Source organism: Somniosus microcephalus, chromosome 4 (assembly GCF_052327205.1).
Source record: "Somniosus microcephalus isolate GS21.2 chromosome 4, FLI_Smic_1.0, whole genome shotgun sequence".
Taxonomy (NCBI): Eukaryota; Metazoa; Chordata; class Chondrichthyes; order Squaliformes; family Somniosidae; genus Somniosus; species Somniosus microcephalus.
In genome coordinates, this window is record NC_140990.1 from 20,281,482 (window position 1) to 20,306,857 (window position 25,376).

Here is a 25,376-nt window from a genome sequence, read left to right on the forward strand (position 1 = left end):
CCAGAGAATGGTTAGAAGGTGGTACTCGCTACCACAAGGGGTAGTTGTGGCGAATAGCATAGATGCCTTTAGGGAAGCTAGATAAAGAGGGAAGGATAAAGGAAGAGAAGGATATGCTGATAGGTTGAGATGAATTAGGGGTGGGAGGAGGCTCGTGTGGAACATAAACACCGGCATTGAACAGTTGGGCCGAATGGCCTGCCTCTGTGCTTTAAATTCTTTGTAATATAGTTTTATCAATGTCCTGTCGGAGGCAATAATACAAGTAAATCTTCATTTTCTAATCTAGCGGGTAGGTGTCTTGTAAAGAATGACACGAATGATCTTTGTAAAGCAGGGCGAGTCACTCCCGAGGCCAGGTTGTTGTGCAGCGGTGTAGCTCATTGCTGTCACAGTGAGTGCCTGGATTACACAGTAATAGACGGCGAAATCCGGCGGTTCCGTCCTTCTGAAAGCGAAATAGCCTCGTTTTTCGTCAGTTTCAAGCACGATCTCCAACCGTCCGACCACATCCTTGCCGCTCCTTGTGCTGGTGATGACCCGCTGCAGACGTCCATTCGGGCTCTGCTTGTGCCAGTGGAAGGCGGATATCCCGGAGGTGGTGTAGCTGCAATCGAACTGCGCCGGATCTCCCGGATGGACTGTTTTGGAGACCGGCGACTGCAGCACTTCATCTGCAAGGCAACCGTCTAGAAAACATGGGAAATATCATCAATAATGGTCCAACGATTATCGATAGAGAGTGACAACCATTCACTCAAACCAACTGGAAATCAACAACAGTTAATATGCAGACACATAATATATTGCACTGCACCGGAAGCCAGTTAGCGACTGAAAAGTTGAAATGGGATTTGAACATTTTGCAACTCATTGTTTCAGCTCCGTCTCTCTGAAAGGAACACACTTGTTCCCTTCCCCTGCCCCTAGACCATTGGGACCAACAGCCCCTCTCGGGCCCTCTGAAAAATCATCCACTAAGCCTCATCTTCCGCCTTTTCAGCACACGCTGATAGTTGTTTATTCATTTATATCTATATTCATACACATTTATTGTGGAAACTATTGAGAAAATGAAAAGTGAAAGAAAGGCTTGCATTTATATAGTGCCTTCCACGACCACCGGATGTCCCAAAGCGCTTTTCAGCCGGCAAAGTACCTTTTGAAGTGTAGTCGCTGTTGTAATGTTGAGAACGCGGCAGCCAACTTGCGCTCAGCAAGCTGCCACAGACAGCAATGTGAAAATGACCAGATAATCTGTTTTCCTTAATGATGTTTATTGAGGGATAAATATTGACCTGGGATAACACACCCGCTCTTCTTTGAAACAGTGCCAGGGGATCTTTTACGTCCAGCTAGGAGAGCAGACGGGCCTCGGTTTAATGTTTCTATCCGAAGGACGGCACCTCCGACAGTGCAGCGCTCCCTCAACTCTGCACTAGAGTATCAGCCTAGATTGTTGCGTTTAAGTCTCTGGAGTGGGACTTGAAAGGAAGGACGAAAGAAAGCAAGAACTCAGCTGAACAGATGTCAATACAATATCGCTTTAGTCATTGAACCGCTCTCCTTTAATTCCCTTTGAGGTTAACCGCGGGTGATTTCTTCTGGTCAATATCATTGCTTAAGGACATGATAATCAGAGCAGGGAAATGATTCTGATCCCTCTGTCCAGTACTGCCTTGCAGGATTATTTAGAATGAGCATTTCGATAATAGATTTAACCAGTGTGGGGATTTATGCTGCTCTGCTACCGAATTCGCCAGATCAAAGTCACGAAGGAAATTTCTCCCCCAACATTTCTCTATTTGATCCACGTGGGGAAATTCCTTCCAAGCGCCCCGTATAAAGGAAGAACAGGTTTATAAGGAACGGTAATATCATTTATGGCATCTAGCCGTACATCGTATAGAGGACACATTCCTTCTAACGTTTATTAAACCGAGTTATAAGGAAACTTTCGAATTGTTGCATATTCTATGAAGGAAAACCAAATCTTTGGGGTCTGGGACAATATTCTTTGTCTATTAGACCAGTGACTACACTTTTAAAGTAATTCAAACGCTGAAACATGCTTTGGAACGTTCCTTCTTTCTTGCTTTCATGTGCTTTTAGGGTGGCGGTTTGACTGTCACCCAATCTACCAAGGCCTTGCTCAGAGAGGAGATATTGTTCGAGAGTGGAGCCTTTCCCCCACACTGTGGCCCACGGCACAGCAATAGATTCCGGTATCCGCCAACTCTGTCTGGTCGATGCCGAGTGTGCTCAGATTTTAATCCCGGTCGGTGTGGATCTTAAACCAGCGTTGATGGCGTTCTCCTTTGAATCCACAATGGATGTTTCTCGGGGCTTCGCTCACCAGTCGGCTGTACCAGCAGATGTTGTCGATCCTGCTGAACCCGCACTGGATCCTGGCGGGATTTCCTTCCAGTGGGACCTTTCTGGGAGGTTGAATAACCTGGGCCAAACTCGGAGCATCTTTGGACAACACTTGAGAATTGTTATATTCCGACAGTTCTAGAAAGCACGATGATTGGAATGAGCTGTAGAATACTCACAGGACACTGATAGCAGGAAAACATGTATTACAACCATGGCTGTGTCTCTTTTCACTGGTAACAACAGGATATAATTCACCAGTAATCCTGGTTGCCGTTATTTTGGAGGCTACAACGCGCCGGTGCGCATGCGCAAAAGCAGACCGCAGACACTGCCCCTTACAGCGGCACAACTTCCCCTACAGGAAGTGGAGGAGTAGAACACAATTGTAACATAAGGCAGCTATGCAAGGTTTATATCAATAAGGCATATTCTCTTGTCTACTTCTGCGCGGCTACAGAGAATAAACAATATTAATCCCACAATCGAATAAAAAGGAGATTCCGCTCGACTGTAAGGCTGATCCATCCAATGCCAAACACGGAACAGCGACAGCAATATTTTCAATAGCTCAGTGCAGGCAAGACGGGTCAGAGCGAGAGCAAAACTGAATTTGTGGGCGGGGCAGTCGCGGGCTGTGTTGCCACACGGAGGATCCACCTCTATGGAGCTTAACTCAATAATAATGTCCCCTTCGGAGATTATACAACGCTGTCTTTCTTTCAGGGCTGCGTTAATTTCATATTGATCAGAAATTCGGGGCACGCAGTCTAGCGACAAGAATTGCAGAATTATTATATTAATCAATAGTTCCCGAAAACTTCATCAGGAAAGTGGGTTAAAAGCATGAGCTGAATCTAGTGGAGGGGAATAGAACAAAACGGCAACCGATCCCAAGATTCTGGAGGTGGAAAGCTCATTTACACTTAACTTACATGTGACATTATGAAATTGTAAGGCAATGCAAATATTAATGAAAAAATATGAGATAAAAAACAATTACACCTTAATTGGTACTGAGACTGTATCAGTCAGTATTGGCTCATGTAACATGACCGGCGGTGGGAATCCGCGCTCTGTCAGCGCCACCTGGTGGCCGGGTTTAATGTATCTCCTTTGAGCTGATCTCACAGAACACGGTTACTGTACGAGGAGTCCCGAGGCCGTTCTCACTTTGAGCCTTAGTTCACAGTAATACATGGCGCTGTCAGCGAGCTGCAGCTCAGTCAGGGTGAAAACAGCGATATTTCTGGACGTTTCTAGAATGACAAAGAAATGACCATTAACTTCGTCCTTTCCATAGGAATGTCTCTGAAGTACGAAAGTGGGAGCCTTGTTATGGATCTGACAATATTGCTGCAGTGAAGAGCGCGAATCTGATGTTGAATAGTTACAATTAATGCTCAACAAAGTGGCTTCCAGAGATTCGGTTTCCCGTGGTCACTGCTGGACGGAGTCTCCAGAACTCAGCCCTGCAGAAAACATTCCGTTGCTAATAGAAACAGAATAAAAAACAGAAAGCTGAAATTTCTCAACCATTTTAACCCAGTGCCAAATTCAGACATTTCCACCACAGTGTCAGCACAGAGCTTCAGATCACTGGAACGAATAACAGGATCAATTTCTATAAGTAAATGTCCTGGATGTGGTGCAGATACGTCAGCTCACATTTTTATAAGCTATGCCACCGGTGCCGAGGGCTGTCCACTTATCATGTCCCTCGTAGTCTTGAGGTTGTGACTAGTAATGGACCATATAGACTGTGGTGGGGAATGAATGATAACAGGGTGTGAGGCTCATTTAGATTATTTTTCACTTTTCACCTTACTGAGAGAGACAGTGATAGACAGACATATAGACAGATGAATAGAGAGAGAGAGATAGCTAGACAGATACATAGAAAAACAGATAGATAGACAGACAGATAGATAGATAGAGAGATAGATAGAGAGATAGAGAGATAGATAGATAGATAGTTAGATAGATAGATAGAACCTCGGATAGAGGAGATTTTCTGAAATTAAATAAGTATGGGTGGTTGTGTGGCTATGTAGATGGATGTAGCGATGCAGAATAGCTGGATAATTAGATGTCTAAATTTTGTATAACGGAGCGATGAGCGGATTAATGGGTGGATGAATGGATGGATGGGTGGATGGATGGGCCTGAAAGTTGCTGTTCCACGTTCTCATCTTTGTGAGTGTCTATTTCCTAACTTGATGCAGTCCCTTTACATTTGTGTCAGTATAGCGCCTCCAGTCCTTCCTGATTTTCAGAATGTCCATTTCTAACCAGCCGAACATCAAGATGAGAAGCCTGGAGGTGTCCACGCGGTACTGATGATTATTCTGTGGCGGTGGGGAATCTCCATCTTAAAGGTATAAAGCGAACACGTGTCTGGGCTGAGAAGAGACAAGTGTAATATTTGGAACATGTGGTCCTTTCATATACAACCATGCACTCAATATATCCTCACCCGAGCTACTTCAATCAATGCGGATACATAGCAGATCAACGTGCACTTAATTTTTCCACTTCCCTACCTAAATCTTTGCACCTCTGTGGAAGTGGTGCAGTCACACCATTCTGAACACACGGGTAAAAGGAGCATGAACTGTAACTTTCTTTACCGCCATATAGTCATTCTAAGCCATTGCCTCAGTGAAATACGTCCTGTTGGTTTTGCGCATTGTGGTCGCAAATTGAAATGCCCTTAACTCCTTTAACCACACCCCCCAGAGCATTTCGATTCAGTCCATTCAAAGAATGAACTGTTCACCAATTTCGCGGGTAAGCTCAAGACATCACTATGATGTGTTCAGGTTGATGGGGTCACTGCGATGGAGATATAATGGCCCAGAAATTCGAGTAGGGGACTTCCCGTGGGTGCAAACACCTTCCCTGCTTTGACCTAGCGCGCCGGCCGTTGAGCTGTGAGCCCGCGTGGAATTCTGATCCTGGGCCTCCTCCAACTGCCGGCACACAGTGCTTGCGTATCCAAGGGGCGCAGTTAGTTCGATGCATCCCCTGGGTTCACGTGGACCACGGAGAGCCAATGGCAGCAGCGAATGCTTCATTCATAAGTTTGACAGGAAGACATGTGAAATCTATAAATACTATAAGCCCCAAAACATCACTAAATCTTCAAATAACTTTAAAAAAAAATCACATTTTTAAAATAAACTATAATTTACATCAAATAACTATTTTAAACAATAACTTAAATTTTTGAAAAAATAATTGCATTTTCTAACGGGGCTAAAAATAAACTTACCTTTCTTTAAAGTATTTAAAAATAATAAACCTGTGGAAAATATGTTTTAATTTTAATGAATTCACCACTTACCTTGTAAAAAGCTGGCCTTGCGCCTGCTTTTTAAAAGTGTAACACCTGGAGACTCACCCTCCCAGGAAAACCTGCAAAGAAACCGTAAGTTCGATGCGCACGCGCTGCCTTTCCTGCGCACGCATTCCACTTCTAAACCCCTTCTTTCAGGGGAACGGAAGTGCCAGTTTCCCCCGCATGCGCAGTGCATGCACGAAACCAGCACTTCCATTGGGGTTACGGGTGAGTACCCCATGGGCCATGGTTAGAGTTGACATGGTACATCATGCAGAGAGAGCTGAGTCGGTGAAGTTTTGAATTTGGTGATTTGACTGACAATTTTGGACATGTTGATAGGCCCAGTGCTCTAAGGCATGAGGTTAAAGCAGATTCTTATTTCTCAGAAGGTTGTATTTTTGTTGTGTGACTTGATTAGATTCGTGGAGAGCTGGTATAGGGATATAAGACTGGAATAAGGTGCCATTATGGGATATTTGGAAATTTCTTAGCCACCTAATTTTCTAGAACAAATATATATATTCAAACCCTTTCTTAATGTCCCAAAGTGCTTTCAAATTAATTGCTAATATTGAAGTGTTTTTGGTGATGTGATTTTCCGTGAATGGCTCCGAAGTGACTGATTCCTGATTGACCCACTCCCCCTTGTATGAGAGGCGCTCTCCCATAATCGACGGATTATTAATGTAGTTTGCTTACAGTTCCCATTCCCGCTCAATACCCCACACTCAGGCGTAGCAAACTGTTTCTGTGCCAACTAACAGAAATAGCGACAGATGGACGGAGCGAGATTTCCGCACCCATTGATATTTCCCAGGCCGTCATATTACTAAACAAATTATATTTCTCAATGCTGTCGGCCTTCATCATGTTTTCCAAACCACAGATGTTTCCCAATCCATTGGTGGGTTCAATTGATTGATAATTCATCAACCATAAACTTTCGCAATCAATTGATATTTTTTCCCTTTACCTGTGACAATTCTGGTTGGCCTACTGAGAGGTTGGACTTTTAGTAAAATTCCCAGAATGGCCCTGTGATTCCGGTGTCGGATTCAGGGTCGCACCTGCAGCAGCGAGTTAAATGCTGTTTCTCCGACTGTTGTGTCAATTTCTGACTCAAAAGATGCTTAATATTTGAAATTCATTTGCCCCAGTGGGCTGGGTCGGTATTTCGGGTAATAAGCGTCAAAACAAGACATCGCTCATTTCGAAGTGTTGACTTCTGATAATAACCAGTGGGCAGGACCAATGAGTGGAAGGGTGTGGAAGATGGGGAAAGACATATTAAAATGTGAATGAAACGCGCAGCCTGAGATCCGATTTCGGAAGCCATTAACTGTACCGATGATGGAGAGCGATGTTAAAGGGGCGAAACAGAAAGCGAAACTGCCTGCATTGTGTTTATTTCTCTGCGCCACATCCTTTTCTATTATGAGTGAAAGTTGTAAGGAGATTTTCACGCCCTGCTGATGTTGAGCTCTTGTTAACGAGGTCCCGCCCGACACCTCACCCTTTGAAGCCGCTCCTCGTGCTCTGCTCCTGGGCACTTTAAGCAGATGAACGGGAAATTGTAGAAAAACACGGATCCGCCGCTCCCTCCATTCTCTCATTGCAAATCCAAAATCTGAAGATAATGGATCTTTAAATAATTAAATAATTAAAGAACTGGCACAAAGACGCTCAGAAGTCACCAGATAGAATTTAAACAAATTTTAAATGCGAACCACAGAAGGGGTTGTTCTCGAACCCCTGTTTAAATTATAGCAGGAGTTTATTATTTAAGTCTGTTCAATTGTTTGTTCAGTAACAGCAAATACCATCGCTCTAATATCACGGATCTCCAAATCATTCAGCTAGAATACCGAGTCATTTTTAGTTCATTGACCCGTGATGGAATGCTAACTGGAATCAAGGTTGCCGATGTCCTGATCGTAAGGCGAATGGAATACTAGAGAACGAATTGACCCGATAAACGTAACCCATTAATAGCCCTCTGCTTTCTGGTTGCAATAACCAGACATGGGTTCATTCCCATCCTGGTCTCTAAAAGCGGAACCATTCCCCTATAAGGACACTGACTGTGGCCCATCTCGGTGTGTTTCCATTCACTGGCAGCCAGCTCACCACCTACCGGTCACACAGCACCACTGGGGACACCAGGATGTGAGGTGAGAGCATCCTGAGACACGACAGCAGATTATTGAGGGAGAGGATTAGAACGGGTGTTTTCAAATATCCAAACCCCCTTCTACAGAGCGGACAACGATAATGAGCCTACTCAGCATCTGGGCTGTGTGGGCCGCATTTCTGACTGGTAATCTCATTCTCTCATTTCTAAACATGGTTTGAATCTGAATTTTAAACACCTGCCGGTCTGATCTTTTCCTGTTTCAACATGTTTTTCAGACCTGAGTCTTGGAGTTTCTGTCACTCAGCCGCTGTCCTCTGGAGTTAAGACAGAAGGAGAAGCGATGACTTTAAGCTGTACCTATGATATTACACGGAGCGTCTATTATTTATACTGGTACCGGCAACACCCAGATACACAGCCCGAGTTTATACTGAGGAAATTCTCGAGCGGTGGTGAAAGTAAAGCAGATTTTGCTAAAACCCGTTTCTCTGCAGATCTCCAGGCCTCGACTAAATTCACCAGTTTAACCATCTCCGGGCTGCAGCTGACTGACTCTGCCGTGTATTACTGCAACCTGGAGCTCACAGTGATGGAAAGCAGTCTCAGCCCTGTATAAAAACTGCCTTTGGACTGTAGGGCGGAGCACCTGTCTGTTGGGGTTGTGTGGAATCGCGGGCAGATGCAGCCACAATGAGCAGCGCGCTGTCAGGCGCTCAAACACACACCGAGAGGAAACCAAATTAACCTCGGATCAAACTGTCACCCAATTGTTTCCAGGAGCGGCCGAGAAAACAAACTGCAGAATCCAATCGGCACGAAAGATCAATCACAGAATGAACCGATCGGTTAAGCTATCATTTCTGCTTCTGACCAGCTGTTTTCCCTTAAAGTTATGGATCGATGTTCAGATCAGCTCCGAGAAAGAGATTTGCTGACAGCGTCAGGAACTTCCTGCTGGTCGCTCCGTTAAAAGGACATGATCTGGATACCACATTCCGCCTATGTGTGTTATTTCATCTCCTGTATTCCTTCACAAACGGATATTTCATGTGTTCAGCTTCTCGGGAAATCCTCCGACCTGTTGCTTTCTCTTAGTTTCACCTAAAGATAGCTGCAACTTTCTAAATGTGAAAACAGAGGAGTTGAAAACACGCAACCAAATGGGAGAGGACATGAAAGAGAAAAAATGTTGAATGTTTCTGGAGATCCGTGGGGAAATAGAGATTTCTGAACGATTTTTCTATTCTTGCTGTTCCGGTTTTTGGCTGCGTCATTTAACTTCTGTGCATTAGTTATCCTGAAAATAATCTGACCCAGTGTTTTTAGCCTGCAAGGACCGCTCTGCCTGTGTGGTAGTTTGCCCGAAGGAGGCTGGAATAAGTTGCTATTCAGTGGTCCAATTGGCTCACAGCCTTCCAATGATTTAAGGAGCCATGAAGGACGGAGCTTTCCACAATGCACAGCGGGCCAGAACAGGCCCTATGTAGACCACGGGCCGTGCTGCACCATGGGAGCACTGTTCGCACATGCGCAACTCGCTCACTACTTTAATTGTCGCTATCTCTCTTCATCTCTGTCGCATATTTTCTCCTTTTTATTCAGAAAACGAGACTGTTTCTTTTGTGGGTATTGAAGTCACACGTCACACCACAATAGGCGACTGTACCACATGGCTGACTACATCAAATAAATATGGCCGACTGTACATCAAAACATTTTGGCCGGCTGTATATCACACAAACTTGGCCGACTGTACATCACACAAACATGGCCGCCGCCAGTTTGCCCTGCAGTAGATGACGCCAAAATGCGTTTCAAACGTCACAACACCGTGATTGGCAGTTTTCCACATTCATTCAGGGTCAGAGATCACAGGTAGTCTCTTTTCTCCGCTCAGGGTTAACGATTTCCAGTGTGTGCAGCCTGTGACCACTGACGCAGGACTGTGACACCGGGGGTCAGATCGGAAAGTCTTGAATGGGCTCCGCACCAACCGAGATTCCCTGAACCTGGGGACAAGTCAGAGAGACGGGAGACACAGCGATAGCGGCTCAAGGTATTTGTTGCTTAGAAGGGGCATAGTTTAAGCAGCAACTAAAACAATTGCCAAACTTCCTTCCAAGCTCTTGAGAAGGGCCGCCTAATTCTTCCGTCGCTCAACCCGGCCTGATATTCAACCACAGGAGTCCTCGCGCCTGGGAAAGCAGCGTCGCATCAGAAGGAACATTGGTGACTCGGGTCGGGCCAGAAACTGTTGTGTATGTAATATGTGTGCTACTTTGAACCTATGGACAGGACTGCACTACTTGTTGGGCGTAGTGATACGCAGTACCACTCCTGGCCATAGGGGTATAAATAGTACTGTGGGTACTGATCCCCCTCAGTTCCCGCCTGTGGGCATGAAGTAAAGACCTATGTATAGTCCCTACCTCCAACCAGTAAAGACCTGTTTGAGTTATACGTTTAAGTCTTTGTGTTAATTGTTCAATACAATACACATACTTAACACTGGCGACGAGTCAGGCTCTTACCCTGCGGCAGTTATTCCAGGCGGCTTCGTCCAAAGACAGGACGTTGAAGAGAGGTTTCAATCCTCAACACCCCACTCAAAACTGAAGGGCAGCAGAAATCCTGACAGCTTCCAGCGACTGGAAGGGACAGGCATTAGGACCCTGAAGCCTCCATCAGCTTGTGAACCGGAGTAAAGACAGGACTGGGGAAGAGAGAGAGGTAGGGCGATAGCGATCGGCAGATAAGGGCCGGGCCGCTTTGAAGTGAGGGGCGCAGCCGGGCCAGCGATCGGGACCAAAGATAAGAGCCGCACTCGGACTGAAAGGCGCGGCGGCTGCAGAAGCTCAAGGTGCGAGAGTCGCGGTGCACAGCGCGGGCTATCGATCGCGGCGAAGATAAGGGCCGCACTCGAGGGCTGAAGGGAGACGGCGTCGGGGGACGGGTGAAGACCGCCAAGCGCGGGAAAACCGCCATTTTGTGGGCGGAGGACGACGGCAAGAGCGGGAAGCCGCCATCTTTGATAACAAGTAAAGAAAAGAAAATCTGAGAAATTGCAAATCTACAATGCCTAAACACGGGAATATTAGCACCTTTGATAGTGACCTCGAAGATTGGGCCATATATGTTGAAAGAGTAAAAAATTATTGTAAGGCCAATAAAATTCGTGACCAAGATAAAGCTCTAACATTATTAAATTTAATGGGTGCGAAGACGTACGGGCAATTGAAACACCTGTTATCACCAGATGAACCGGCGGATAAGACGTTCGATGAGATTGTTACTGTCCTGAAAGATCATCTAAACCCCACGCCGCTGATGCTAGCGGAACGATTTAAATTTTACGACAGAAGGCAGCTACAGCATGAAAGCAATGCTGAATATTTGCTGGAATTGCGTAAATTAGCGAAATATTGCCAGTTTGGAACGGGATTGACAGATGCACTACGAGACAAATTTGTGTGTGGTTTATTTAAACAGGATACACAAAAGCGACTGCTCGAGGAGAATGAGCTGACGCTTGAGAAGGCGGTCACTATGGCAGCAGCACACGAAGCCGCAGCGAGAGGCACGGCAGTAATGCAGCTACGGTCACCGGAGCTCAGTGCACACAAATTGGGTGTGAGTTCTGGCAAATGTTATCGTTGTGGAAAGACAACGCATGATCAGAACCAGTGTTGGTTTAAAAACCAAGAATGTAGAACTTGTGGTAGGCTTGGACATATAGCTAGAGTATGCAGGTCAGGGAAGAAGACCAGCAACAAGAAGTCACCGCAAGGAAAATACGCAAAGGTACACAAGGTGACCGAACAGGAGTCCGATTCAGACGCTAGCAGTAATGAACTGGCTAGCTTAAGCTGTAATGAACTGGCTAGCTTAAGAGTACTCAACGCTGGTAAGGGTGCAGACCTCCAGACAATTTGGGTCACTCTTCAGATAGAAGGAGTCCAAGTAAAACTGGAATTGGACACTGGATCGGCATTGACGGTCATAAATAAGAAAGATTACGGAAAGTTATTCCAACATATTCCCCTACAGGATACGGGGATTATATTGACAACATACACGGGGCAAAGAGTGTACCCCATCGGGAAAATAGAGGTTGCAGTGGCCCACAAGGGCGAAGACAGTCAAATAATGGACTTATATGTGATATCTGAAGGAGGTCCTCCACTACTAGGACGGGAGTGGATTAGGAAAATGAATATGGACTGGCATTTCCTACAAACAATAACGAGTGAGAACTCGGTGAAGATAGTCGGCCCAGACTCTGGAACGGATGATGGTAAGCCCAACTCAGGTGCAAAAGACAAAGTTTCAGCACAGAATTCCACTGAGCAACAACAACATAGTTTAACTGTGGATTCTGAGTCTGGCAAGTCTACTGATGTGCCCATTTCTGAGGGACACCGGGCTCGAACTCAACTCCATTTCAAACTACAACAGCAATTAGAACAAATGCTTCGCCGTTTTGAGCAAGAGTTGAATGCAACGAAAGAGTTCTTTGATATAGAGTTGGAGAATCTGGAAAGACAACAGAAGCAGCTGATGGAGAAAATGGAGCAGGAGCACACAAAACGTCTGGTGTCAGAGGAGTTAACGGTCAGCCAACTCCTGCATACGCTGAAGGACAGGACTCTGAAATGGGAAAAACTTGAACATGAACTTCAATATTCAAACGAAAGGGGTTCGGAGCTCTCAAAGGTTATTGGAAGAGCTGAGGTGGCAACACAGACTGAGATGACTGCAACAGAGCAGCCCTTGGATGCCAAAAGTACGCTGACTCACGTCAACGTAGAACAACAGACCGCTGAAACAGCTGCTCCGGTAGAGGGATTGCATAGTCCGATCAATCAATCTCCAAAGGAAGTTGAAGTATTAAAATCACAAATGAGGTCACTAGTAAACGACTTGCTGAAAGCCCAGAAAAAGCTGGATGCAGAGGTACACATGAAGAAGTCTCTTCAGGAAAGATGTCTGGATTTGGAACAAGAGCTGGCTAATGTCCAGCTGGGTATGGAGGAAATAGACGACCCTCTCACTGGTCTAGCTCAGGACGACACCGAATATTACGATGTCCTGTCCTGCCCAGCTTGTAACTTCGACTCCCAAAGTGCAGAAATCATGAAGGAGCACCAAAAGTCTACGGAACATCGGGAGAAGCTGGCTCTACGACGGAAACAGGAGGAAGAGAAGGAGGAACTGCGCATGCAGCTGGCAGCTGTGGCAGCTGACAATGGAGCCCAGAGAGTCTCCAAGAAGCAGAAAAGGAAAAGTAAAAACAGAAGATGACCCATCTGAACCATTATCACCTCTACCAGATCACACACGTGGTCCCTCCGAACGGAGCCAATTCAGTTCGGAAGTTCAAACTGTTAAATCCATGGAAGGACTATTGAATGAGTCACTCTAGCAACGTGAACCGACTACACCACAGAGATTGAATCTGTGAACTGTTTTCCGCAGAGACTGAATCTGTGATCTGTTTTTGACATGAAGTTATCTATGTATCTATGTTATTCTGTTATGTAAACCTGAAGTTATATATGTATATATGTTATTACGTTATGTTAAATGGGGAGATGACTGTAAAGCTAGGAAGGGAGGAATGTTGTGTATGTAATATGTGTGCTACTTTGAACCTATGGACAGGACTGCACTACTTGTTGGGCGTAGTGATACGCAGTACCACTCCTGGCCATATGGGTATAAATAGTACTGTGGGTACTGATCCCCCTCAGTTCCCGCCTGTGGGCATGAAGTAAAGACCTATGTATAGTCCCTACCTCCAACCAGTAAAGACCTGTTTGAGTTATACGTTTAAGTCTTTGTGTTAATTGTTCAATACAATACACATACTTAACAGAAACCTCTGGAGAATTTTCCACGACCGAGAGGCACTGAAAGAATCCAAGGATCCGGTGAAGGATGGAACAAAACTGCAGGGAAACAGGGAGTGAATAAAGTCACAGGCGGTTCCCTGGGGTGATGGTCAGTGAGTTCAGGGGGATGGTATCAGAGGGAATAGAAGAGAGCAGGGAGAAAGGTTCACTGGGGTGATAATCAGTGAGTTTAGGGAGATGGTATCAGAGGGAGTGGAGCAGAGCAGAGAGAAACGCTGTCAGGGATACAGGAGACAGAAGGTCAGGGTAAATGGGTGTGGCTCAGATTGAAGAAGAGTTGGAAGTGGTTACCAGAGTGCTGGGCCGACTCTTTTATTGGTCTGTGTGAACCACTTGGAATCGGGTCCACTTTAAAGGAGCTAATCCAAAACAAAAAATTACATTCTATCGTGCCCTCCCTGGGAGAAGAGCTCCACTCACACAATTGGCCTGAAGATAACTAGAATAATATTCCATCAGAATTTGATTTTGTCCGGCTATCACACAACCTGTATCCAGCGGAGCCCACTGGGCGCAGAAGGTGTCAAATATACCGTTTGATCCCTCATCATCTCTCCTACACATACAATCTATCCTTCTTTCCTCTCTGTCTTTGGTATCTGTGTGCGTATATAACAGAACAGGTGGAGAGAAAGAGAGTGTGCATAACAGAATATTTGGAGCGTCTGTGTTTATAACAGAAAAGTTGGAGAGTGAATGTGTGTGTATATAACAGTAAAGCAGAGAGTGCCTGAGTTTGAGAAACAGAAAATCGGGAGAGGGAATCTGTGTGTGTAACAGAAAAGCTGGAGAGAGAGCCTGTGTGTCGGATAGGCCGCAGCCGTTTACCATCATTTCCAGGGTTTGTGCTCCCAATGTGACAGTGTCACCTTTCTATGGGACAGTTTAGAGGGAGCTTTATTTTGTGTCTAACCCGTGATGTACCTGCCCTGGGGGTGTTGGATGGAACAGTGTAGAGGAAGTTTACTCTGTATTTCACCCGTAATGTAACTGCCCTGGGAGTGTTGGATGGTACAGTATAGATGGAGCTTTACTCTGTATCTAACCCGTGCTGTACGTGCCCTAGGAGTGTTTGATGGGACAGTGTAGAGGGAGTTTTATTCTGTATCTAAGCCGTGCAGTACCTGCCCTGGGAATGTTTGATGGGATAGTGTAGAGGGGGCTTTACTCTGTATCCAACCCGTGCTGTACCTGCCCTGGGAGTGTTTGATGAGAGAGTGTAGAGGGAGCTTTGCTCTGTATCTAACCCGTGCTGTACCTGCCCTGGGAGTGTTTGATGGGACAGTGTAGAGGGAGTTTTATTCTGTATCTAACCCGTGCAGTACCTGCCCTGGGAATGTTTGATGGGACAGTGTAGAGGGAGCTTTACTCTGTATCCAACCCGTGCTGTACCTGCCCTGGGAGTGTTTGATGAGAGAGTGTAGAGGGAGCTTTGCTCTGTCATGTGCTGTATATTATCAGTTAGTGATATAGCAGTGCCCTGCTCTTTAATGGAACCTGGCATGTGACTGTGACAGACCATAATATTAGAGGGGTCTGCGAGGTGCGCCCGGTCGCTGTGCAGTCATTCCGCCTCTGGGCCGTGATATAAAAAGGCAGGGGTAAAGGTGTCTTTACTCTGATAGGTCAGTAGGTGGCGCAGTGGCTTCCTTCACCGAAGGGACTTGGGTACAAACACAAACCAGACAGGACGGGTGACAAATATCTGTCAGGGAAATAAAACAAAGTTTGATTGGGAAAATGGGGCGGTGTGGAGGAGCATTGTAGAAAGGAATTCAGCAAAGTCCAAATTAGCCAAATATCATTCCAGATTTATGAACAATTTCACGGAGTACCATTTACAGAGAAGTTCTTCAAAGATTATCACAAAGTGAATATAACAACAGAGCGTCACACTGAGACCAGAACACAGACGGTCTGAGCTGCCAGCTAGCTGTACAACTGTAACAGATACCAGGGAGAGAAAACAGGGGCTCGAATTAAAGGGAAGGGAACAATTGTGAATTAGGAACCAGAAAAGTGAATTATTTATATACGAAATATTCAAACAACTGTGAAGCTCTAAAATACATTTATATTATAGCCACAATTATCTCACACATTTCAAACAGAGAGACGGAAATCCCGGTTATGATTTTCTGAGCTGCAGATTCTGGTCTATTAACTGAAGGCATTTGACTCTGAGAATCACCAAGAGGACATATTTTATTTTCAGGACACAGGGATGTTAATAAACAGATGAGGAAAATTCACAGCGTCTGAAATTCAACTGCTCACTTTACCTGTAAATAAGGGATAAAAGAATGAAGCAGAGATTTAGCGGTTTGTGGCATTTATCTCACGGTTTTATCAATGAAACTTGTGGAGATTTGTCGAACCGCTTCAGTCAAATCCAAGTATGACTAGATTGAATCTTCTCACCTTCACTAGAGTGACGGCAGCGCTGTAGGAAATGCTCAGGAAGAACAGGATGGTGAATGTGGAAGCGGTTTTCCAGATGTTGCCGCTCTGTTCCTCATAGTCTTCAATCAAGATGTCGTCTGAGGAATCTATGGCGACGTAGAGGAGGAAATATATTCAGAAGATCGTTTATTAATCCAAGATATCATATTACTATTATATATTATTTTCTTTTCCTTAAGGTAATAGTTTGTTCTCTAATTTAGTTTTCAATGTATGTCTTGTGTTAAGTTAATCACTCTCAGCAATCTATCTCTGTTCCTAGCTCCACAGTTGCTCTTCCTTTATGATCCTCCTATAGTCCGTATTGGAAATTATGACATTTCTTTCTTCAATGTCACACTCTAATTGAATTTGCATCAATTTAGTACCATCTATCACTCGGGAATAATATGATTAAATATCAAGGGAGCTTTACTAATTGATATTGATTATTTTAACGATAGCTTTAGATATCTAATTATTTGGAGACTGTCAAAGGGGCTGGGTAAGAGTCCAGTTGTGAGTTATAATCTTGTTTATTCATTTGTTCTATCAATGCTCTGAACATAATTTACTTTTATCAGTTTCCAACACGAACATTGATTCAGTGTATCTGTAGGATCAGAATAGAGCAATGTGAGATGCTATGGTATCAGGAATTATTTATTCAGTACAACCGTTGGAGACTATGTCCATAAAAAGTGCATTTTAATTCTACATTCGTCTATAGCCTGACTTTTTTGTGCGTGAAAATGCTTCTGTTTGTGTTTTCCCTTTCATAAAACCATGCTGCCTGTGCTTGACTGCATTATGATTTTCCAAATGCCCTGCTACTGCTTCCTTAATGAAGGACTCCAGCATTTTCCCAACGACAGATGTTATGCGAACTGGTCTATAGTTTCCTGCTTTCAGTCTCCCTCCTTTCTTAAATCGGTTTGTTACATTTGCGGTTTTGCAATCCGCTGGAACCTCTCCAGAGCCCAGGGAATTTAGGCATCTTGCAAACAATGCATCCACTATCTCTGCAGCCACTTCTTTTAAGACCCTGGGATGCAGGCCATCTGGTTCAGGAGCCTTGTCTTCTTTTAGTCCCATCATTTTACAAAGTACTTTTTCATTAGTAATAGTTTTTGTCTTTAGTTCCCACCACCATGTAACCCCTTGATTATCCATTATTGGGATGTTGTTAGTGTCTTCCACCGTGAAGACAGATACAACATATTTGTTCAGAGTCTCTGCCATTTCCTCTTTCCCCATTGATAATTCCCCAGTCTCATCCTCTAAGGGACCAACGTTTACTTTAGCTACTCTCTTCCTCTTTATATACCTTTAGGTGCTCTTACTATCTGTTTTAATATTTCTTGCTGGTTTACTCTCGTAATTCATCTTCTCAGTCTTTATTATTTTTTTACTAATCCTTTGCTGGCTTTTTAAAAATTCCCAATCCTCTGGTCTCCCACCAATCTTGGCAACATTGAATGCCTTCGTTTGCAATTTGATACCATCGTTTACTTCCTTAGTTAGCCATGGATGGTGCTCCCTTCTCTTAAAATCTTTCTTTCTCACTGGAATACATTTTTGTTGAGAGTTATGAAATATTTCCTTAAATGTCCACCAGTGCATTTCAACTGTCCTACCCTTTTTTTCCAGTCCACTTTAGCCAGTTCTGCCCTCATGCCACTGTAATTGCCTCCGTTTAAGATCAGGACATTGGTTTGAGAGACAACTTTCTCACCCTCCAACTGAATTTGAAATTCAACAATGCTGTGATCACTCTTTCCAAGAGGATCCTTTACTATGAGATCATTTATTAATTCTGTCTCATTACACGGTACCAAATCCAAGATAGTCTGCCACCTGGTTGGTTCCATTACATATTGTTCTAGGAAGCTATCCCCAGTATAGAAACATAGAGAAACATAGAGATAGGAACAGGAGTAGGCCATTCGGCCCTTCGAGCCTGCTCCGCCATTCAATGAGATCATGGCTGATCTTCGTCTGAGATCATAGCTGATCTTACCAGTTCAGTACCCCGTCCCCGCCTTTTCTCCGTAACCCTTAATCCCCTTAGCCTTCAGAAATATATCCAATTCTCTCTTGAAAATATTTATTGAATTAGCCTTCACAGCCCTCTGTGGCAGGGAATTCCACAGGCTCACCACTCTTTGAGTGAAGAAATTCTTCCTCATCTCTGTTTTAAATGATTTGCCCGCTATTTTTAGACTGTGGCCCCTGGTTCTGTGCTCCCCTGCCATTGGAAACATTCTCTCTGAATTCAGCCTGTCCAGGCCTGCCATAATTTTATATGTTTCGATGAGATCCCCTCTCAATCTTCTAAACTCCAGTGAGTACAAGCCCAAACTATTCAATCTCTCCTCGTAGGTCATTCCCGCCATTCCAGGTATCAGCCTGGTGAATCGCCGCTGCACTCTTTCCATGGCAAGAACATCCTTCCGCAGATGGGGCGACCAAAACTGTACACAATACTCCAGATGCGGTCTCACCAGCACCTTGTACAGCTGTAGTAAGGTATCCCTATTCCTATACTCGAACCCCCTTGATATGAAGGCCAACATACCATTTGCCTTCTTAATCGCCTGTTGCACCTGCATGCTCTCCTTCAGTGACTGGTGCACAAGAACACCCAGGTCCCTCTGCACTTCCCCATCTCCCAATCTATTGCCATTTAGATAATAATCCACCCTCCTGTTTTTACCCCCAAAGTGGATAACCTCGCATTTATCCACATTATAGTGCATCTGCCACGTATCCGCCCATTCCCCCAACCTGTCCAAATCGCACTGTAGCCTCCTGACATCCTCATCAGAGCCCACCCCTCCTCCTAGTTTAGTGTCGTCAGCGAATTTGGAAATATTGCATCCAATTCCCTGATCCAGATCATTTATATATATTGTGAACAGCTGGGGTCCCAGGACAGATCCTTGCGGCACCCCGCTGGTCACTGCCTGCCACTCCGAAAACGAGCCGTTTATTCCAACTCTCTGTTTTCTATCCGCCAGCCAGTTCTCTATCCACGTTAATACTTTGCCCCCAATCCCATGAGCCTTAATTTTGCATGATAATCTTTTGTGTGGAACCTTATCGAAGGCTTTCTGGAAGTCAAGGTACACCACATCCACTGGCTCTCCCCCATCTATTTTACCAGTTACTTCCTCAAAAAATTCCAGCAGATTAGTCAAACACGATTTACCCTTTGTAAATCCATGTTGACTCTGTCCGATCCTTTCCCCATTTGTCAAGTGCTCCGCTATTTTATCCTTAATAATGGACTCTAGCATTTTGCCCACAACCGATGTAAGGCTTACTGGTCTATAATTCCCTGCTTTCTCTCTACCCCCCTTTTTAAATATTGGGGTAACATTAGCTACCCTCCAATCCACGGGTACTGTTCCCGAGTCAATGGAGTTCCGGAAGATGATCCTTAGAGCATCTGCTATCTCCAGGGCCACCTCCTTAAGTACCCTAGGATGTAGTTTATCAGGCCCCGGGGATTTGTCGGCCTTCAGTCCCCTCAACTTACCCAACACCATATCCCTAGAGATACTAATTTCTGTCAGCTCCTCCCTCTCATTAGTCCCTATGTTTGCCGATATTCCTGGGAGGTTATTTGTGTCCTCCTTTGTGAATACAGAACCAAAGTATGAGTTTAATTGGTCTGCCATTTCCTTATTCTCCATTATATATTCTCCCGAATCGGACTGCAAGGGACCGACTTGGGATTTTACCAGTCTTTTCCTCCTGATATACCGATAAAAGCTTTTGCAGTCTGTCTTTATGTTTGCTGCAAGTTTACTTTCGTATTCTATTTTCCCCTTCCTGATTAATCCCTTTGTCCTCTTTTGCTGTATCCTGTACTGCCCCCAATCTTCCAGTCTGGTGCTTTTTTTTGCCAGTTGATATGCCCTTTTTTTTAATTTTATGCTGTCCCTAATTTCCCTCGTTATCCACGGTTGAGTCACCTTTTTAGGTTTATTTTTATGCCAAACCGGTATAAACATGTTCTGGAATTCTTCCATTCTATCTTTGAATGCTTGCCATTGTCTGTCCACTGTCAATCCCCCCAGAAACACCACCCAATCAATCTTACCCAATTCCCGTCTCATACCCTCGTAATTCCCTTTATTTAAGTTCTGGACCTTAGTCTCTGATTCAATTTCCTCACTCTCCATCTCGACTGAGAGCTCGATCATATTATGATCGCTCTGACCCAATGGGCCTCGTACAAGAAGATTGCTGATAAGTCCCTTCTCATTGCACAATACCCAGTCTAAAATGGCCTGATCCCGAGTCGGCTCCTCGACATATTGGTCCAGATAACCGTCCCGAAAACATTCCAGGAATTCCTCCTCCTCAGAATTTTTACTAATTTGGGTAGTCCAATCAATATGTAAATTAAAGTCACCCATGATGACAGCTGTGCTCTTATCGCACGCTTCTCTAATTTCCCTTTTTATGCCTTCCCTCACCTCCATATTACTATTTGGAGGCCTATATATCACACCCACTAACGTTTTCCTCCCCTTGCTATTTCTCATTTCTACCCATACAGATTCCGTTTCATCCGAGTTAATATCCTTCCTTTCCATTGCATTAATCCCCTCCTTTACCAGCAATGCTACCCCACCTCCCCTACCTTTTTGCCGATCCTTCCTAAATATTGTATATCCCTGGATGTTAAGTTCCCAGCCTTGCCCACCCTGCAGCCACGTTTCTGTAATCCCAATCAAATCATACTTGTTTACCTCTATTTCCACAACTAATTCATCCACCTTGTTCCTAATGCTTCTAGCATTAAGATACAAAGCCTTCAGGCTTGCTTTTTTCACACTCTCATTATGAATTAGTTTGGCCCTTTGTGTTTCTCTCCTTTGCTTATTGCTTCTCACCTTTCTACCATCTATTTCTAACTTCATATGACTTCCCTCTTTTCCACTACCTAGGTTCCCATCCCCCTGCCAAATTAGTTTAAATCCTCCCGAACCGCCCTAGAAAATATTACCCCGAGGACATCGGCTCCCTCACAGTTCAGGTGTAGACCGTCCCCTTGGTACACCGTCCCCTATGCTCTATGAAGTCCACCTCCAGGCTACCATGGACAATTTGATTTGTCAAAACAATATGGAGATTAAAATCACCCATGGTTATTACCGTACCTTTTCTACAGGCCTCCATTATATGTTGATTAATGCTCTGTCCAACAGTGTTGCTACTGTTCGGGGACCTGTAGAGTACGCCTACCAGAGACTTTTTCCCATTATTATTATTTATCTCCACCCAAACTGATTCTACGTCTTGATCTTCTGGACCAGTATTGCTTCTCACCAGTGCACTGATCCGATCCTTTATCAACAAAGCCACCCCAACTTCCTTTACTTTCTGCCTATCCTTCCGAATTGTCAAATATCCGGGAACATTCAGTTTCCAGCACTGGTCACCTTGCGACCACGTCTCTGCAATGTTGATCAGATCATGCCCATTTGTATCTATTTGTGCCATCAACTCATCGATCTTGTTAGGAATGCTGCCTGCATTCATATATAGAGCTTTTAACTTTTTCTTTTTAAAATAGCTCGTTGCTTTGGTCCATTTTCTGCTGCACTCTTATTTTTAAACATTCTGCCCCTTCCTGTTACACTCTGGTTATTATTTCCCGCATCTCCATCCTGCTCTATTGTTTTCTCATTTCACATCGACTTTTTAAATTCCCGCTCACCTGCACCCTCCCCCCATCCACTATTTAGTTTAAAGCCCTCAATGGCCCTGGTTATTCGATTCGCCAGGACTCTAGCCCCAGCACGGTCCAAGTGAAGCCGATCTAAACGGAACAGCTCCCTTTTATCACAGTACTGGTGCCAGTGCCCCAGAAATCGAAACTCATTTCTTCCACCCCAGTCCTTCAGCCAGTCGTTCATTTCTCTGATCTTATTTACCCTATGCAAATTCGCTCGTCGGTTAGATAGTAATCCAAAGATTATTATCTTTGTGGTTCTGCTTTCTTAATTTAGCCCCTAGCTGCTCAGACTTTCTCAGCAGAACCTCTTTCTTTGTCCTGTCTATGTCATTGGTACCTACGTAGACCATGACAACTGGAACTACCCCCTCCCACTCCAAATTCTACTCCAGCCCAGAGGAGATGTCCTTAACCCTGGCACCTGGCAGGCAACACAGCCTTCGGGACTCACGCTCTTGGCTGCAGAGAAAAGTATCTATCCACCTAAATATACTGTCCCCTATCATTACAACATTTATTTTCACTCCCTCCAATTGAATGGCTCCCTTTACCACGGTGCTGTTGCCAGATTGCTCAGCCTCCCTGCTGTCCCTGCCTTCGTCCACACAGGGAGCAAGAATCTCGTACCTGTTGGACAAGGACAAGGGCTGAGGCGCCTCCATCAGCACCTCCTGGATCCCAGTGCCTCCCTCGCTTATAGCCATACACTCCTGTCCCTGACCATGGGCCAAATGGGAAGTAATTACTCTAGTGGCTGTGACTTCCTCCTGGAGCTTAGTGTCCAGGTAAAGCTCCCCCTCCCTAATGTGTCGCAGTGTCTGAAGCACGGTCTCCAGCTCATCAACTCTGAGCCGAAGTTCCTCGAGCAGCCAACAATTGCTGCAAATGTGGTCACCGTGCTAGATCTAGCAGCTCAAAAATGAGCAACTAATTCATTTTAAAATTTCGAACACATATATCTTTTAAGCTACACCAAGAACCAAAGAAGAGGAAAGAAGAAACTCTAATGGTCCCTGTGGAAACAGGCGGATCAATAAATGTAACATCAAGGGTGAAATATGACATGGCAAACATAATGTTTTATCTTGAGAAAAACAATTCTTTACACAGAAGGAGGTGAAAATGCGGAATAAATGCATGAAATATTTTAACAGGGGAAATAGATAGGATATTCTAAAAAGATGAATAATAATAAAGGGTGTGAGCAGTGGAAAGGAAATTGGAGACTTGGTGGGATTAATCAATTGTTTCTGTGAAGTAAAATTCTAAGTTTAATCGAGAATGCTTTCGTGGAGAATATTTGTATATTCTCCCCTTGCTCTGTCCCACTATATGACTGTGATCCCCACATTGTTCAGGTTTGTGAACTCTATCCGTGCTCTGTGTCACTGTGTGTCTGTAATCCCCATGATGTTCAGGTTTGTGAACTCTCTCCGTTCTCTGTATCACTGTGTGTCTGTAATCTCCACCATGTTCAGGTTTCTGAACTCTCTCTGTGCTCTGTATCACTGTGTGTCTGTAATCCAAACCATGTTCCGGTTTGTGAACTCTCTCCGTGCTCTGTATCACTGTGTGTCTGGAGTCCCCACCATGTTCAGGTTTGTGAAATCTCTCCGTGCGCTGTCTCAATTTGAGTCTGCAATCCGCATCATATTCAGGTTTGTGATCTCTCTACGTGCTCTTTATCACTGTGTGTCTGTAACACCCACCATGTTCAGGTTTGTGAATTCTCTCAGTGCTCTTTATCACAATCTGTATGTAATCCCCACCATGTTCAGGTTGTGATCTCCCGCCGTGTTCTGTATCACTGTGTGTCTGTAATCCTCACCATGTTAAGGTTTGTGAACTCTCTCCATGCTCTGTGTCAATGTGTCTCTGTAATCCTCACCATGTTCAGGTTTGTGAACTCTCTCCGTGCTCTGTATCACTGTGTGTCTGTAATCCCCACCATGTAGAGGTTTGTGAACTCTCGCCTTGCTCTGTATCACTCTGTGTCTGTGTTCCCCACCATGTTCAGGTTTGTGAACACTTTCCTTGCTCTGTATCAATATTTGTCTGTAATCCCCACCATGTTCAGGTTTGTGACCTCTCTCCGTGCTCTGTATCACTGTGTGTTTGTAATCCCCACCATGCTGAAGTTTGTGAAATCTCTCCGTGCTCTGTATCTCTGTGTGTCTGTAATCCCCACCATGTTCAGGTTTGTGAACTCTCTCCGTGCTTTGTCTCACTGTGTGTCTGTAATCCCTACCATGTTCAGGTTTGTGAATTCTATCTGTGCTCTTTATCACAATCTGTATGTAATCCCCAACATGTTCAGGTTTTGATCTCCCGCCGTGTTCTGTATCACTGTGTGTCTGTAATCCTCACCATGTTAAGGTTTGTGAACTCTCTCCATGCTCTGTGTCAATGTGTATCTGTAATCCTCACCATGTTCAGGTTTGTGAACTCTCTCCGTGTTCTGTATCACTGTGTGTCTGTAATCCCCACCATGTAGAGGTTTGTGAACTCTCGCCTTGCTCTGTATCACTCTGAGTCTGTATTCCCCACCATGTTCAGGTTTGTGAACACTTTCCTTGCTCTGTATCACTGTGTGCCTGTAATCCCCACCATGTTCAGGTTTGTGAACTCTCTCCGTGCTCTGTCTCACTGTGTGTCTGTAATCCCCACCATGTTCAGGTTTGTGAATTCTATCTGTGCTCTTTATCACAATCTGTCTGTAATCCCCACCATGTTCAGGCTTGTGAAGTCCCGCCGTGTTCTGTATCACTGTGTGTCTGCAAACCTCGCCATGATCAAGTTTGTGAACTCTCTCCATGCTCTGTGTCACTGTGTCTCTTTAATCCTCACCATGTTCAGGTTTGTCAACTCGCTCCGTGCTCTGTATCACAATGTGTCTGTAATCGCAACCATGTTCAAGTTTGTGAACTCTCTCCATGCTCACTATGACTGTGCATCTGTCATTCCCACCATGTACAGGTTTGTCAACTCTGTCCGTGCTCTGTATCACTGTGTGCCTGTAATCCCCGCCATGTTCAGGTTTGTGAAATCTCTCCGTGCTCTTTATCACTGTGTGTCTGTAATCCCCACCATGTTCAGGTTTGTGAACACTTTCCTTGCTCTGTATCACTGTGTGTCTGTAATCCCCACCATGTTCAGGTTTGTGAATTCTCTCCGTGCTCTTTATCACTGTGTGCCTGTAATCCTCACCATGTTTAGGTTTGTGAACTCTCTCGGTGCTCTCTATCACTGTGTGTCTGTAATGCCCACCATGTTCAGGTTTGTGAACTCTCTCCGTGCTCTTTATCACTCTGTGTCAGTAATCCTCACCATGTTTAGGTTTGTAAATTCTCTCCGTGCTCTCCATCACTGTGTGTCAGTAATCCCGACATGTTCAGGTTTGTGAACTCACTCCGTGCT

General features: G+C 44.7%; 1 protein-coding gene across 1 annotated transcript; it reads right to left on the reverse strand.

Annotated features, from left to right (window-relative positions):
• Positions 1 to 285: 285 nt before the first annotated feature.
• LOC147118371 (uncharacterized) lies at positions 286 to 19,905 on the reverse strand. The gene is made up of 5 exons (XM_085983897.1): positions 18,924 to 19,905; positions 16,187 to 16,314; positions 3,550 to 3,732; positions 2,370 to 2,514; positions 286 to 689 (listed from the first exon to the last, which is right to left on the reverse strand). The coding sequence occupies exons 1-5, from the start codon at positions 19,903 to 19,905 to the stop codon at positions 286 to 288; spliced, it is 1,842 nt and encodes a 613-aa protein (XP_085840023.1).
• Between the last annotated feature and the right edge of the window lie 5,471 nt (positions 19,906 to 25,376).